The 13,531-nt window shown below is 40.1% G+C and overlaps 1 protein-coding gene across 2 annotated transcripts in view; it reads right to left on the bottom strand.

The window, feature by feature from the left end:
* The window catches only part of DDX47 (DEAD-box helicase 47), a 16,427-nt gene extending 4,245 nt beyond the window's left edge, over nt 1-12,182 (bottom strand). For both annotated transcript variants that reach the window (XR_001825062.2, XM_017528089.1), the window contains exons 1-10: nt 12,001-12,182; nt 11,248-11,341; nt 4,695-4,883; nt 4,352-4,423; nt 4,022-4,140; nt 3,383-3,454; nt 2,770-2,886; nt 2,073-2,219; nt 1,405-1,542; nt 329-399 (exon numbers count right to left, since the gene is read on the bottom strand). Coding sequence is in view for 1 of the 2 variants with exons in the window: in XM_017528089.1 (XP_017383578.1) it covers nt 329-399; nt 1,405-1,542; nt 2,073-2,219; nt 2,770-2,886; nt 3,383-3,454; nt 4,022-4,140; nt 4,352-4,423; nt 4,695-4,883; nt 11,248-11,341; nt 12,001-12,087 (1,106 nt within the window). In the remaining variant the exon portion in view is untranslated. The remainder of the gene's footprint in view (nt 1-328; nt 400-1,404; nt 1,543-2,072; nt 2,220-2,769; nt 2,887-3,382; nt 3,455-4,021; nt 4,141-4,351; nt 4,424-4,694; nt 4,884-11,247; nt 11,342-12,000) is intronic.
* Nucleotides 12,183-13,531: the final 1,349 nt, after the last annotated feature.

The following is a 13,531-nucleotide window of genomic DNA, read 5'->3' as shown; positions in this document are numbered from 1 at the left end:
AAAAAAAAAAAAAAGAAAAAAAAATTTGTTCCTTAAAAAAAAAAAATCAGAAATAGTTATTCTAATGCTTTCTGAGTTGACAGAAAGGCAATTGCTCTCCAGCTCTAGGTACCATTACACTATACTAGATCTTTTACATATATTATCTCCAATTTTCACCAAAACCCTGATAGGTAGGTATTATTATTCCCATCTTTCAACTCCTTCTTCCTGGTTTTCAGTATGAAAGTGATTAGTGTAGTAAATGACAGCGTTAGGTTCCCAGCCAGTGGCTCAAAAGTTCTGCCTTTTCTCTACATTGCTCTGCCCCTAAAGATGATTGACTTACTGTGTGACAAAAGTAATAGCCTTTCCGGAGCGCCCAGCTCTAGCTGTACGACCTACTCGATGGATGTAATCCTAAAATAAAAACGGTAAATTCAAGTTATATGGATTATAAGTAAAACAAAAACAAAAACAAAAACCTACCTATGCAAAGTCTTGCTGCAAAACCTTTGAAAGAAAATAGATTCATGTTGTAACATGGAGAAAATAAATGGCCTAGGCAATTTGTTGAGACAAATCTACTTCATCTTTTTTATTCTCTTTGCAGCACAAAATTGATCCTATGCTTTCCCTTCTTTTACAGAAAGATAAATCTACAAAGCGTATCTACATGGTCACAGGCTACATGGTAATTTTAAGAGGCAGCACTGGATCTCAAGGCAGACCTGGGTTATAGCTCTGGTCTGTCACCTGCCAGTTACACAATTACCTGCAAATCACATAACCTCTCTGAACCTCTGTTTCCATCTATTGAACAGGAATAAAAATACATGCCCAAATTAGAGTTGTCATGAAAATCAAATGAGATAGCACCTTGTCTATAGCAGTAAAATACAAAGACAAGAGACACATCAGTTCTCATCCAGGGGTGATTCTGTCATCCTCAAGGGACACTGGTAATATCTGGAAATATTTCTGATTAAAACAAGTGGAAGAGTGTGTGATGCTGCCATTTAGTGGGTAGAGGCCAGGAATACTGCTTGGAATCCTTCAACTCAAAGAACAACCCCCACAACAAAGAATCCGATAGTTTAAAATATTCACAGTGCCAAGGCTAAGAGACTTTGCAATACACTAAGAACTACAGGCTGTCATTCTCAAGAAACAAGAGTGACCTAGATCAGTGGTACACATACTGACTATAAGGATCTAATACCTCTCCTTGGCTACCTCCTTCATATGTACTAATGTTACATGCACAGGCCTGAGCGAGGTGATGAGAATGAACAAATTAAGGGCTTTCTTGTTTTTTGATACTTAATCAGGAACAAAAAACTGCTGTAACTAAGAAAAGACAGAAGACATTCCATTAAGAAATACACTTTAGGACTAGAAAGTCAAGTTAGCAACAGGACTCACCTTGGAATGGGTAGGAATGTCAAAGTTGACAACTACATCTACATGAGGTATGTCCAAACCTCGGCTGGCAACGTCAGTTGCTAGAAGAATGGAACGGGCTTTGGCCTTAAACTTATTAAGGGATCCTAGGCGCTTACTCTGAGGTAATGAAAAAGAAATGTTGGACAACTTAATGTACGTTTTGGAATACAAAACACAAAACAGACAAACACAAGAACAAAGAGACATACATTTTTTAAAAGTTTTTTTCCCCCCTAAGTTTTGAATGGGGCTTCATGGGACAAAACAGAAATACGGAAGCAACAAAAATAAGTAAGACTCAACAAAAAATATGATACAAAAAAAGGGTAGTTTGAAATGAAAGACAGGTAACTGGGAAATAATTTATTAATGTTTTAAGAGACCAGGTCATTATTATCACTAGGGCTGAATAAATCAACTCAACAGCTTGCAAACCAGACAGCCACATATGAAATATTCTAATGGAAGCCTCCTGCCACCCTGAAAGAAGAAAGCAAGGATCTAGGGCAATACTTCGAAGCCCATAATTACAACAATTATGGAAACAGGCATTGGTGCCCTATGTCCTTACTGTACAAATCTACTGTTAGGAGGTTTATCTCACTCGCGCCACCAGTGCATGGCTGATGATGATGAAGAATCCTTACCTGACTCATCTGTCCATGGAGGGGGATGGCAGTGAATCCAAGATTTCGCAGTAGCAAAGCTGTTCTCTGGGTATTGTTACAGGTGCTGCAGAATATCATAAAGGAGTTTCCAGCCAATTCATTTAGAATATAAACCAGGTAGGTATCCTAAGTTACAAACCCAAAACAATAAATGTAATTGAACCTGGGAGAAAGGATTAGAGACCTGGCATACACATAGGTAAAAGACTAAGCCTATAGTTGTTTCTCAATTATCCAGACCCCCAGCTGCCAGCTTTGCAATCCTTAACCAGCATTACCATCTCTGTGAACCATGTATTCCCCACACAACCTAAAGGCAAGCAGGAGATCTATACTGAGCAAACAGGAGAAGTCATTATATCAAAGCACAAAACCAGGGGCTTCATCCTAAATAAAAGCTATATAATAAGCAGACAGAGAAAAAATTACCCCAAGGATGGGGATGGGAAGGAATTATATGATTACATCACGACTTCAATATTGTGGTTTAATGTGTTGTGAATTCCTGGAATGTCTGGCTTATCAGTGATAATATAAGCATGAGATGCACTCTAAAGCAAACAGACGGGACGCCAATCTGCATTGCAGCTCTTAGCTAATCAAGAGTAGACACGTTTTCAGATGCTTTGGTGAAAAGAAGAGGGAGAGGCAGGAATGATCAAAGTAAACACTTTACCTTGAATTTAGAGGGAATAAAAATATAATATTGCTGTAATTTTTCAACTGTCTGGTATTTAGAGGAAACAGCACATTTCACAGGATTCTTCAGAGCTGCTCGCTGAAGTTTTTGCACCTGAAGGAAGAAAATCCAGAATAGCATGCTGATGCCTAAACAATCTTTATTTATGATATGGTTTGGCTCTGTGTTCCCACCCAAATCTCAGGTCGAACTGCAATCCCCACGTGTCACAGGAGGGACCTGGTGGAAGGTGATTGGACCGTGGAGGCGGATTTTCCCCATGCTGTTCTCATGATAGCGAGTTCTCACAATTTCTGATGGTTTTAAAGTGTGGCACTGCCCCCACCTCCTGCCGCCATGTAAGATGTGCCTTGCTTCCCCTTTGTCTTCTGCCATAACTGTAAGCTTCCTGAGGTCTCCCCAGCCATGTGGAACTGTGAGTCAATTAAATCTCTTTTCTGTATAAATTACCTACTCTCAGACAGTTCTTTATAGCAGTGTGAAAACAGACTAAAGCAATTTATTTTTACTTATTGTTATTATTGTTGTTACTGCTTACTTTATGTATCAATTCTCATAAAGAAGAAACAAAAGTCCTAGCAAATTTCACCTTCTTGGTCATGGTGGCAGAGAAGAGGAATGTTTTCCGATCTCGAGGAATCACTTTGAGGATCTTGTCAACCTAAGGCACAAAGGGGAAAAGATGCCAATGTAACATTCAGACTGGAAGACCAGAAAATCCTCCAGGTAGTGAAGGACGTAGACACTAACAAACCAAATGTATCACTGTGAGGATTTCAGACTCGAAAATTCAATTATATTCAACTAAGGTTTACTGAATATTTACTATCTGATGCCCTACCAGACACTACAAAAAATACCTTTCTGAGAAACGAATAGTATAAATTAGTAGGCTGGAGCTAATCTAACAGAAAAGTCAGTATTAATCAACTAAGTAAGCTGGGAGTAGAGGGTCATCAAAAAAAATGAAGATATTTCAGGGTGTATGTCAAGGTCTAAATTAAATGAAATGGAAAAGAAAATCTGGTTTTGATATTTCCCGTTTCTGGAGTCAGAGTCAGACTATATTCTAAAGATAAGAGGGTGCTCAGTAAATGCAACTTGAAGATTATCAAGAATAAAACTGATACTGATGCAATGTTCTACATAAAACAAGTGGGCATTGAACCAAATTTTGAAACAGGAACCCTGAGATGCTCTAAGAGGAGGAAAGAAATTGAGAGCTCACCTCTGTCTCAAAATCCATATTCAGTATTCGGTCGGCTTCATCCATGACCAAGTATTTGAGAGCTCTCAAGTTGAAACCTTTCGTGTTTTCCAAGTGGTCAATCAGTCGACCAGGAGTTGCTACCAAGATAGGTTGAGGAGAAACAGTGATGTTTTAGAACAGGTCAAAAAATAAATAAATAAAGGAATCTACCCCACCGCACAGCTCTCCACCAAATTTAACTTAAGAAATTAAAAAATTTAACAGGGTTACAAAATCTTTCTATCCAACACTGATAGATTTTCTCCAATTCATCACTGCCAATGTCTTTTACCTCTGTCAGTTACTCACCTATTATTATATGTGGTTTTTTTGCAAGGGCCAAAGATTGAGACATTGAATCAATTCCACCTACAATTACAGCTACAGAGAGAAAAAGAACATAGAGGCGAGATCCTTAATTTTTTCCAAAGTCCACTGAATATCTTTTAAAGCCAATGCCAGATTTCTACTTAAATTTGCTCTTCCCTTACAATTAATACTCTTCCCAAAGCTAAAATACAACATTAGCTCTTTAGGCCAATAAATGACGCTAGTAACACTTTACCCCATTTTCCTTTCACACTCATTATTCACTTGTAATATAAGCCCCTACAAACTACAACGCAGGATCCCTTCCCTCTCAGACACTTACCACTCTGCACTCCAATAGAGGACCCCAGGGCTTCAAACTGCTCTGAGATCTGAAAGGCCAGCTCCCGAGTCGGGGTGAGAACTAGGGCAAACAAACGCTGCGGGGTCTCCAGCAGTGCATTTAGAATGGGCAAAGCAAAGGCACCTGTTTTTCCAGAGCCAGTTTCTGCCAGCCCAATGATATCACGACCTAGAAGAAAAAGAAAACATTCAACAGCCAAGAAATTCTCTCTGCACTATTTCCGTGTTTTCTACAGTGACACGATGCTGGGTACAAAATAGACTCTGAATAAATATCTGATAAACTGGGGAGAGAGAAAGGCTAAAAACAGAAAAGACATGGTCTCTCTCTTGGACAAGCTCAAAACCCAGTAGTGAGACAAACATACAAATGCATTATAATGTGTTAAGAGTTTTAATATAAGCCCCTACAAACTACAGTGAGAACACAAGGAAAAGAGTAACTACTGCCCAGAAGAGTTAGAAAAGGCTAACAGAGGTGATGAGTGAGTTAAACCTGGAAGTAAGCAAAGAAAGGAAGAAAGGATATTCCTGTAAGAGGGAAGAGAATTAAGGTTTTACAGAACATAGCATGCATAGTTAGGCTAAGAAGTGCATAGTTAGGCTGAGAAGTGCAATGTGGCTGGAAAACAGAAGTGTTAAGGGAGAAAGGAGAATGAGGCTAGAGTTTTGATGCTTTCCTATAAGAGAGAATTGAAGGATTTTAAACAGGGAATACCACGATCAATATTACTCTTTAGGACGATAAACTCTAGGCCTGATGGCATAAGGAGGAGCCAAGGAACTTAACAGTGCATGCCATTTACTGCTGCTTCTGAGGGAAGAATGCTCTACAGAATTCTTTAAGAACAGGTCACCACTGTGTGTTATCACCACTCAAGCCACAATTTACAAGACTTGGAAATTAACTCCTGAGTCAAAAGCACTATCTCCAGGCTGGCTGCAGCCCGTGAGGTGGCTATGCACTGCAACAGCATCCAGTGAGGATGTTCCCTATTAAATCATGGCCCCCACAGTTGCTGCTCCTGTTCTATGACTATGTTACTGCTGAGAAGTCTTCTTTACCTAGAAAATAATCCTATAATAAAGAAATCCCTTTTCCCTGACATAATCTACACATGACTTACAATTTGAAATGACTTCAATGACCAGAACAAGGAAAACCAGGGCTCAACTGAGACACTGGATGTAATTCAGGAGAGATATGATGGTGGCCTGAACTGAGGCCAGGCATGAGCACAGGAACCAGTAAGATTCAGAAACTAGCAAAAGGAAATGTGAGTGACGCACACATTTTTAGTGCGGGACACTCAAAAGCCAAAAACTGAGATATAGGCAAAAGAAAAATTAGTCCTGGTGAGGAAAATAAGGACTTTGGTTTCCACATAGGGAACTCGAAACTTAAGGTTCCTGCAATAAACTCAAAGAGCTATGTCTAAAAACCAGTTGGACGTACTTGTTTGGAGCTCAGGAAAAAAGTGGGGGTTAGAACAGACATGGGAGCCATGAGTATTCCCTCGGGGGCAGATGCTTCAGAATCATCTATGAGGCTTACATATGTGTGTGTGTGTGTGTGTGTGTGTGTGTGTGTGTGTGTGTGTGTGTTATATATATATATATATATATATATATATATATATGCCCAGTCCCACTCCTGGAAATTCTGATTCAGTAGGTCTTGGCTGGGACCTAGAAATCTCTGTTTAACAACAACAACAACAACAACAAAAGCTCCACAGATGATTCTGATTAATACAGACTCACTTTAAGACAGGCTTTAAGGTTGAGAGCTGAATAAGAAATGTTACATAATGTTTCAGAGTAAGAAAAAAAGATAAAGACAGAATCAATATTGTAAGGCAAAGGGGGAAAGGAATCAGAAGAGACTGAGAAAGAATAGCTAGGAAGACAGAAGAGGAAAATGCTGTCTTGAAATTAAGGAGGACGACAGCTTCAAGCAAGAAGAGTGATCAGTAGTGTTCAATGACACTGACCAAGTAGAATAGACTTGTAAAATCCATCTCTTAAACATTAATCAGTTAAACCAGGATCTGCCATGCCAGATCAGACAACAGTGTGATATGGCTTGGCTCTGTGTCCCCACCCAAATCTCATCTTGAATTGTACTCCCATAATTTCTACATGTTGTAGGAGGAACCCAGTGGGAGACAATTTGAATCACAGAGGCAGTTTCCCCTACACTGTTCTAGTGGTAGTGGAAAGGTCTTACGAGATCTGATGGGTTTTATCAGTGGTTTCTGCTTTTGCATCTCTCTCATTTTCTCTTGCCACCACCATGTAAGAAGTGCCTTTGTCTCCTGCCATGATTCTGAGGCCTCCCCAGACACAAATGGAACTGTAAGTTCAATTAAACCTCTTTTTCTTCCCAGTATCAGGTATGTCTTTACCAGCAGCATGAAAATGGACTAATACACAGTGTATTCTAGTGAATTCTATTCTTTAGCCTTCTTTTCATTAACATCAGTGTTTTCCACTCAAAAGCATATGCAGAAATGTGAAATCCAAGTCAAACCAGACAACGGATTGATTTTTTAAAGATTATAGAAACAAATGACAATCCAGGAATAAAATGTCTCACTCATCTACTTATTTTAATGTTCTCCAGTGGCAGGGCAGGTAACAATGAATTGCAACAGCATCCACCTACCTGAGAAATGAAGGTCAGTGTAAGCAAATGATTCCCGAACCTTTTTATTACTCAACTCCTAGGGGATACTGCCATCCCCGCCTGTATAACACAATACACCTTCAGGAACAGAGGGCGGGGGAACTAGGATTTGTCCTTTTTTGTCAAGGGAAATCTTAACATTTCAGAAGAAAGGAGTACATAAGAAAGATTTAGGGAAGTAAAAGAGCTAAAGTTGCTTGATTCATGAAGCAGTAAGCAGCGCTTGCTGCCCACAGCTGAGGCCTGCACTGCTTTCAGTTTTTTAATGAGTCCCTCAGAGCAACCCTCAGTTTGCGAAACTGCTATATTTTTCTATGTCATTTCCTTTGTTTCCCTCTGAAGAAATCTCTAAGCCTTTTCAGTGTTTATACCTGTAGAGAATAGACCAGAATGCATAAACTCCATAAGAGCAGAATAAATTTTGTCATATAGACCTGCCACATTGCTAGCACTGAATTAAGTGCTCGCTATACCGCAGCCATTAATAAACTGAAATTCTTTGAGGACAACTCTAAGTGATCTCTGAAACCGACATAAATAGATGGTGTCTCACTATGTTGCCCAGGCAGGTCTCAAACTCCTGGCCTCAAGCAATACTCCCACCTCAGCCTCCCAAAGTGCTGGGGTTATAAGCATGAACCACCATGCCCATCAAACCATTTTTGATCTCTTGATAGTAACACACTTTTTCGAGCTATAAGATTCTATGTTCAAATTCCAGCTCTGGCAATAATTAGTTATGTGACTTTAGCCAAGGGACTTAACCCCCTGAGTCTCGATTTCCACACTAATAAAACAATCATCCCTACCTACTGTTCTGAATTGTCACAAGGTTTAAGAACAGCAGACAATCCGGGCTAAGTAACTTTGCAGAAACTGAAAATGTCATTAGTCCCAAATTAAAATTTACAAGTTATTTTAATTGAATAACAACAGTGACAAAAACAAACACTAGATTATTTGAATCGTTTGCTTAGAGGCAGAATCTATAGATTCAAATGAAGCATATATAAACTACTCATTAGAATGAGACAAACCCAAGAATAAGAATAAAGACATTTTCCATGGTGATCATTTCTGTCAGTTCCTAGGAATCTTCAACTGACCCCTCCCTATTCTTTTCTGCAACAAATTTAAACTTATGGCTGAAAAAATTAGAATGATTTTAGGATTATTACCAGCTATTTTGACTCCTTCTCACCTATGCTGTAGGGCAAACTAGAAAAGTTAAAATCCATGAACGCTTCTTGCTATTTTAAAGAAGCACTGGGCCACTGATATTTCTTTCCCACCACCGGCCTTTATACGGTGCTTATCCTCCAAACTTCTCTATACAAGTTGGAAGTGTTTACTAGCCCCTCCTTGAGACACTTTCCCTTCCCTAATTTGTGTGAACCTATACTCTCATGATTTTCAACCATCTATTGACTCTTCCAATTTTCCTCTGTCATCTTCTGGCCTCATTTGCCAATCTAATCCATTTCTAGTCTCAGTTATAATCACTGTTTGGATATAGTGGTTATATCCAGTTCTGGCCTCTTGATCAAGTTCCAATCCCAAAATTCCAACTGTCTATGTTTTTCCTATTTTATTGTCCCCCAGTTTTATTGACAAAAAGTTATAATACACTTATGGTATACAATGCAAAGTTTTGATATATGTATACTCTGTGGAGTGATTAAATCAAGCTCATTAACATATCTGTCACATCACATCCTTGTCATCTTTGTGGTAAGAACATTTAAGATCTACTCTCCTAACAATTTTCAAATATACAAAACATTATTAACTGTAGTCACCGTGCTATTCAATAGATCTTCAGAACTTATCCATCCTGTCTAACTGAAACTGTACCCTAAGCAACATTTCCCGACTCCCTTCCTGCAATTACCAACTCTAGCTCATTGATATCCAAAATCAATGACTCCCAACTGAATTCAGCTTTCCTGAATTCTTCCCCCTGTTCCCTTCTGGTATCAGTGATACACCAATAATGTGCCCTAAACATATAGCCTAGAAACTGGGCAATAATCTTACATTTTCTCCACCCCTTCCTTGCCTTCTACTTTACTGGTTGTATAATCATGATTCTTTTTCTAACATTTTTTCTTTTTCATTCTACCACCACCGTACCCATTATTTATTGCTAAAATCATTAAAATGACATTGGTTTCCCAGACTCCAATCTCTTGTCTCTAATGATCTTTCACAGCTATGAGATTAATATTCCAAGAGTACAAATCTAAATCCTTAATCTCCAAAATGCTCCACTGCCTATGAAACAAAGACCAAATTCCTTGACCCAGCACTCAAATCCTTCATAATCTGGCCCCAATCACCTTACTAAATTTTTCACCACTCTGTTAAGTACTTGCAAATCTCCATATATGCCCATGTTTTCCAGACTGGCTTTTTTTCATGCTGTTCCCTATGCCTAGAAAGTCCTCCCCTCCCCTCATATCTGAATGTCTAAATCCTTCTAAATTCAGTCTTCAAGGTTCAGCTCAAATATCCTCCCAACCTCCCTGGCCAAAAATAAAATGAAATAAATCTTCTCTAATCCATCCCAATTAGACGTAATCTCTTCTCCCTCAGTGCACTCTGAATGTAACTTTCTTAGGTCCCCATTCAACTTGTAATAAATTTATAATTATCTCTTTAATAGAATGTAGACTCTTGGAGAAGACAGTTAACCTCCAGTGCATTACATTTACACCAAATAGTAACTATTAATGGAAGGAGCAAATGAAGTTTTGCAGAGTAAGCCTAACCCCTTTTCCACATGACAGTTCTTCAAATCATTAAATTTTTCAATTATTATAAATGACAATCGATACATTAATTACTAATAATAATCATAATGATAGCTTACATTAATCATTAATATAGTAATTAATACAATAATAGCTATATTAATACTAACAATAATTAGCCACATTACTCCTCTTATAATAATAGCTAAGATTACATTCACTTTCTCTGAAGATCTTAATAGATTTCAGTTAACTAACACCTCTGGGTCTCTTTTATCACCTACTCTAATCCTGTAAAGTTGGTACTTTAAGAATCTAAGAGCAGGACTTTACTTCTACTCCTGTTAAAGTCCATCCAATTACAGCCAGGTGTGGTGGCTCACGCCTGTAATCCCAGCACTTTGGGAGGCCAGGGCAGGAGGATCACTTGAAGTCAGGAGTTCCAGACCGGCCTGGCCAACATGCTGAAACCCCATCTCTACAAAAAATACAAAATTAGCCTTGGGAGACTGAGATGGGAGAGTTGCTTGAACCCAGGAGGTGGAGGTTGCAGTAAGCCAAGATCGCACCACTGCACTTCAGCCTGGGCTACAGAGTGAAACTCCGTCTCAAAAAAACTTCATCTTAAAAAAAAAGTCTCAAAAATAAAAAAGTTCATCCTATTGGTTTCAGTTCCACTAGCCATCAATCAGCACTTTAACCATTCTTCTACAAATTTGATAAGCATGCCTCACAGCAAGTACTCTCAACTCCTCAAGACACATATATGTGTTCCAGGCATTCTTCCCTGTCTAAGTATACACCCATCGATGCATAAAGTCTACCAAGATTGTCGTTAATATACTTTAATCCAGGGCTTCCTTAAAGTCAGCATCTGTGGCAAAGAACAAACCCTTTCAGCTATTAAGACAGAAGGTAAGCTCAGTAAAACTGTGGAATGCCATTTTCAAATACCATTACCCAAACTTTGTACATTTAGTGACCATATCCTCATTTCACTTGAAGTATGCAGTGTGCAAGCAACAGCTTTCAAAAGGGGTATCTAATTGAGATAACTTTATATTAAATCTGTACGAGGTCATACAACCTACCTTGTAAGGCCAAAGGAATAGCTTCAATCTGGATCTTTGTGGGTTTTGTCCAACCCAACTGGTCACAAGCTTCACACAATACATCTGTCACACCCTTAGAATTCAGAAAAATATACCTTAGCCAAGAACAGCACACATCTACCTCCCTCCTATTTAACTGATTTTGACAGAACCATCATGTACAACCCTTATGCTTGATTTAAAAGGTATTTACTGTGCATCTCAGAGCCTACTCTTATGAGACAATAGCTCAAGACTTAACGAACACTTTGTACTCACCAAGGCCAAGGCCAAGTGCTTTACATGTATCATCTCACTTAATAGTCACAACAATTCTGAGAGGTAAGTACTTTCACTACCCCCAATTTACAGATATGGAAAGAGAAGCACAGAGAGGTAACAATGTGTCTATAGTAAGAGCCGGGGTCAAAATTCAAATCTGGTTGGTTCATCTGACTCCAAAGCTCCAACTATAGAGACCAATTCCCCATATGTACAACCTCCTGGACACATACAAACGTTGCCACACTAAACTGGAGAACAGGGCAAATGGGGGTCCTCAGGGCCCAGCAGCCCTCTCACCACCCAAACTCGGAGTAAGTCCGGAACCCGGCCCTCTGAAATTCTGGGGGAAAACCCAAGCTAGGCCCCGAGATGCTTTTGTACACTATCAGACTGGGGTCTAAGGTAACTGGGGTATGCCTGAGCCTGACACCAGAATACAGAAAAGAAGCCGGCATCACCCATTCTCACCAGGTCTTTAAATGTTTTAGTTTCCTCCTCTTCTACCACGGGCTGGGACGCTTCGGTCGGAGAATCGTGCTCCTCGGACGCTGCCATCTTGCCCGAAGTCTCCGGAAGTGAGTCTGCGGCGCGCGGGATGCTGGGAAATGTAGTTTTAGTTCTCCCCGGTCGGCGTGCTCTGGGCGCCCCCTGCGGGCTTGCCGGGATTTGCACCCGTCCGCTAGGCGGGTGGGGCCCGGTGGAAATGCAGCTCAAAATTAGCGGTGGATATGAGCGCGTAGGCTTGGGGAATAGATCCGAGTGCAGAAGGGGCTAATCACCAGGTAATCCAGTTGACCTTCAGGTCCCTCTTAAAGAGCATTCCCTACGTGTGTCGCCAGTTACGTTCCTCACTTTTCTAACCATAGAATTTGGAACGGATTGGTATCACAATACTATTTCTTTTTATTATTACATTAATTTATTCAATAATGTTGAGAACCTACCATATGCTAAGGTTATGCTAGATACCTAGTGAACAGGACAGTGACCTCTGCCCTCATGGAGAAAAAGAAGACAAATCATAAATAAGCTATCACAAATCATTTCAAATTGTGAAAAGTGGCTGGGTGCACTCAGGCCTGTAATCCCAGCACTTTGGGAGGCTGAAACAGGCGGATCACTTGAGGCCAGGAGTTCGAGACCAGCCTGCGCAACATGGCAAAACCTCATTTCTACAAAAAAATACAAAAATCATGCATGGTGAAATGTGCCCAGCTACTTGGTAGGCTGAGGTTGCGGGATCACTTGACCCCAGAGGTTGAGGGTGCAGTGAGCCGAGATCATGCCACTGCACTCCAGCCTAGGCGACAGGGTGAAACCCTGTGTAAGTAAAAATGACAGAGTAACCTGGGGAGGGTGGGTTGTGGGGATAACTGTGAGACTGGGAAGGCCTCTTTGAGACAATGATTTTGAGCTAAGACCTCACTGATGAGCAGGAGAAAATGCTGTAAGAGCCCAGGAGATAATTATTCCAGAGTGAGAGAATTACAAGTACCAAGACCACGAAGCTACTGAGGCTATTCGGGAAAGCAGCAAATTCAGAGCTGTATGTTGCACGCCCCATGGCCAACAAGTGCCCTCCCATGGCCTGTCACTCGGGCCTCACACTGTGCAGGGTGCTCATTGCAGCCTTATTCCTGAGGATGGGAAGTTGGAGGCAATCTGGTGCCCGTCACTGGGAAAATGCATGTTAAAATGTGAACATGGTGTCTACAAACATGCCCTTAACAATGTGATTAGATCTCAAAAACCTAGCGCTGAGTGAGAAAACCATAAAATATATCAAGTATATTAAAATGTAGGCCTATAGATATCACATTCAGCTAAAACACATCCAACAGAAGATTCACTTGAAATATTTTAGAATGGTTGCCTGCGGAGGGAGAAGAATTAGAATAAATTTGGGAATTGGGAATAAAAAAACTAAGTATAAAAGAAAATAGGCCGGGGAAGGTGGCTCACACCTGCCGTCCCAGCACTTTGGGAGGCCAAGGTGGTT

This window comes from Cebus imitator, unplaced genomic scaffold, assembly GCF_001604975.1.
Source record: "Cebus imitator isolate Cc_AM_T3 unplaced genomic scaffold, Cebus_imitator-1.0 Scaffold2, whole genome shotgun sequence".
Taxonomy (NCBI): Eukaryota; Metazoa; Chordata; class Mammalia; order Primates; family Cebidae; genus Cebus; species Cebus imitator.
This window is presented reverse-complemented; position numbering and strand designations above follow the sequence as displayed.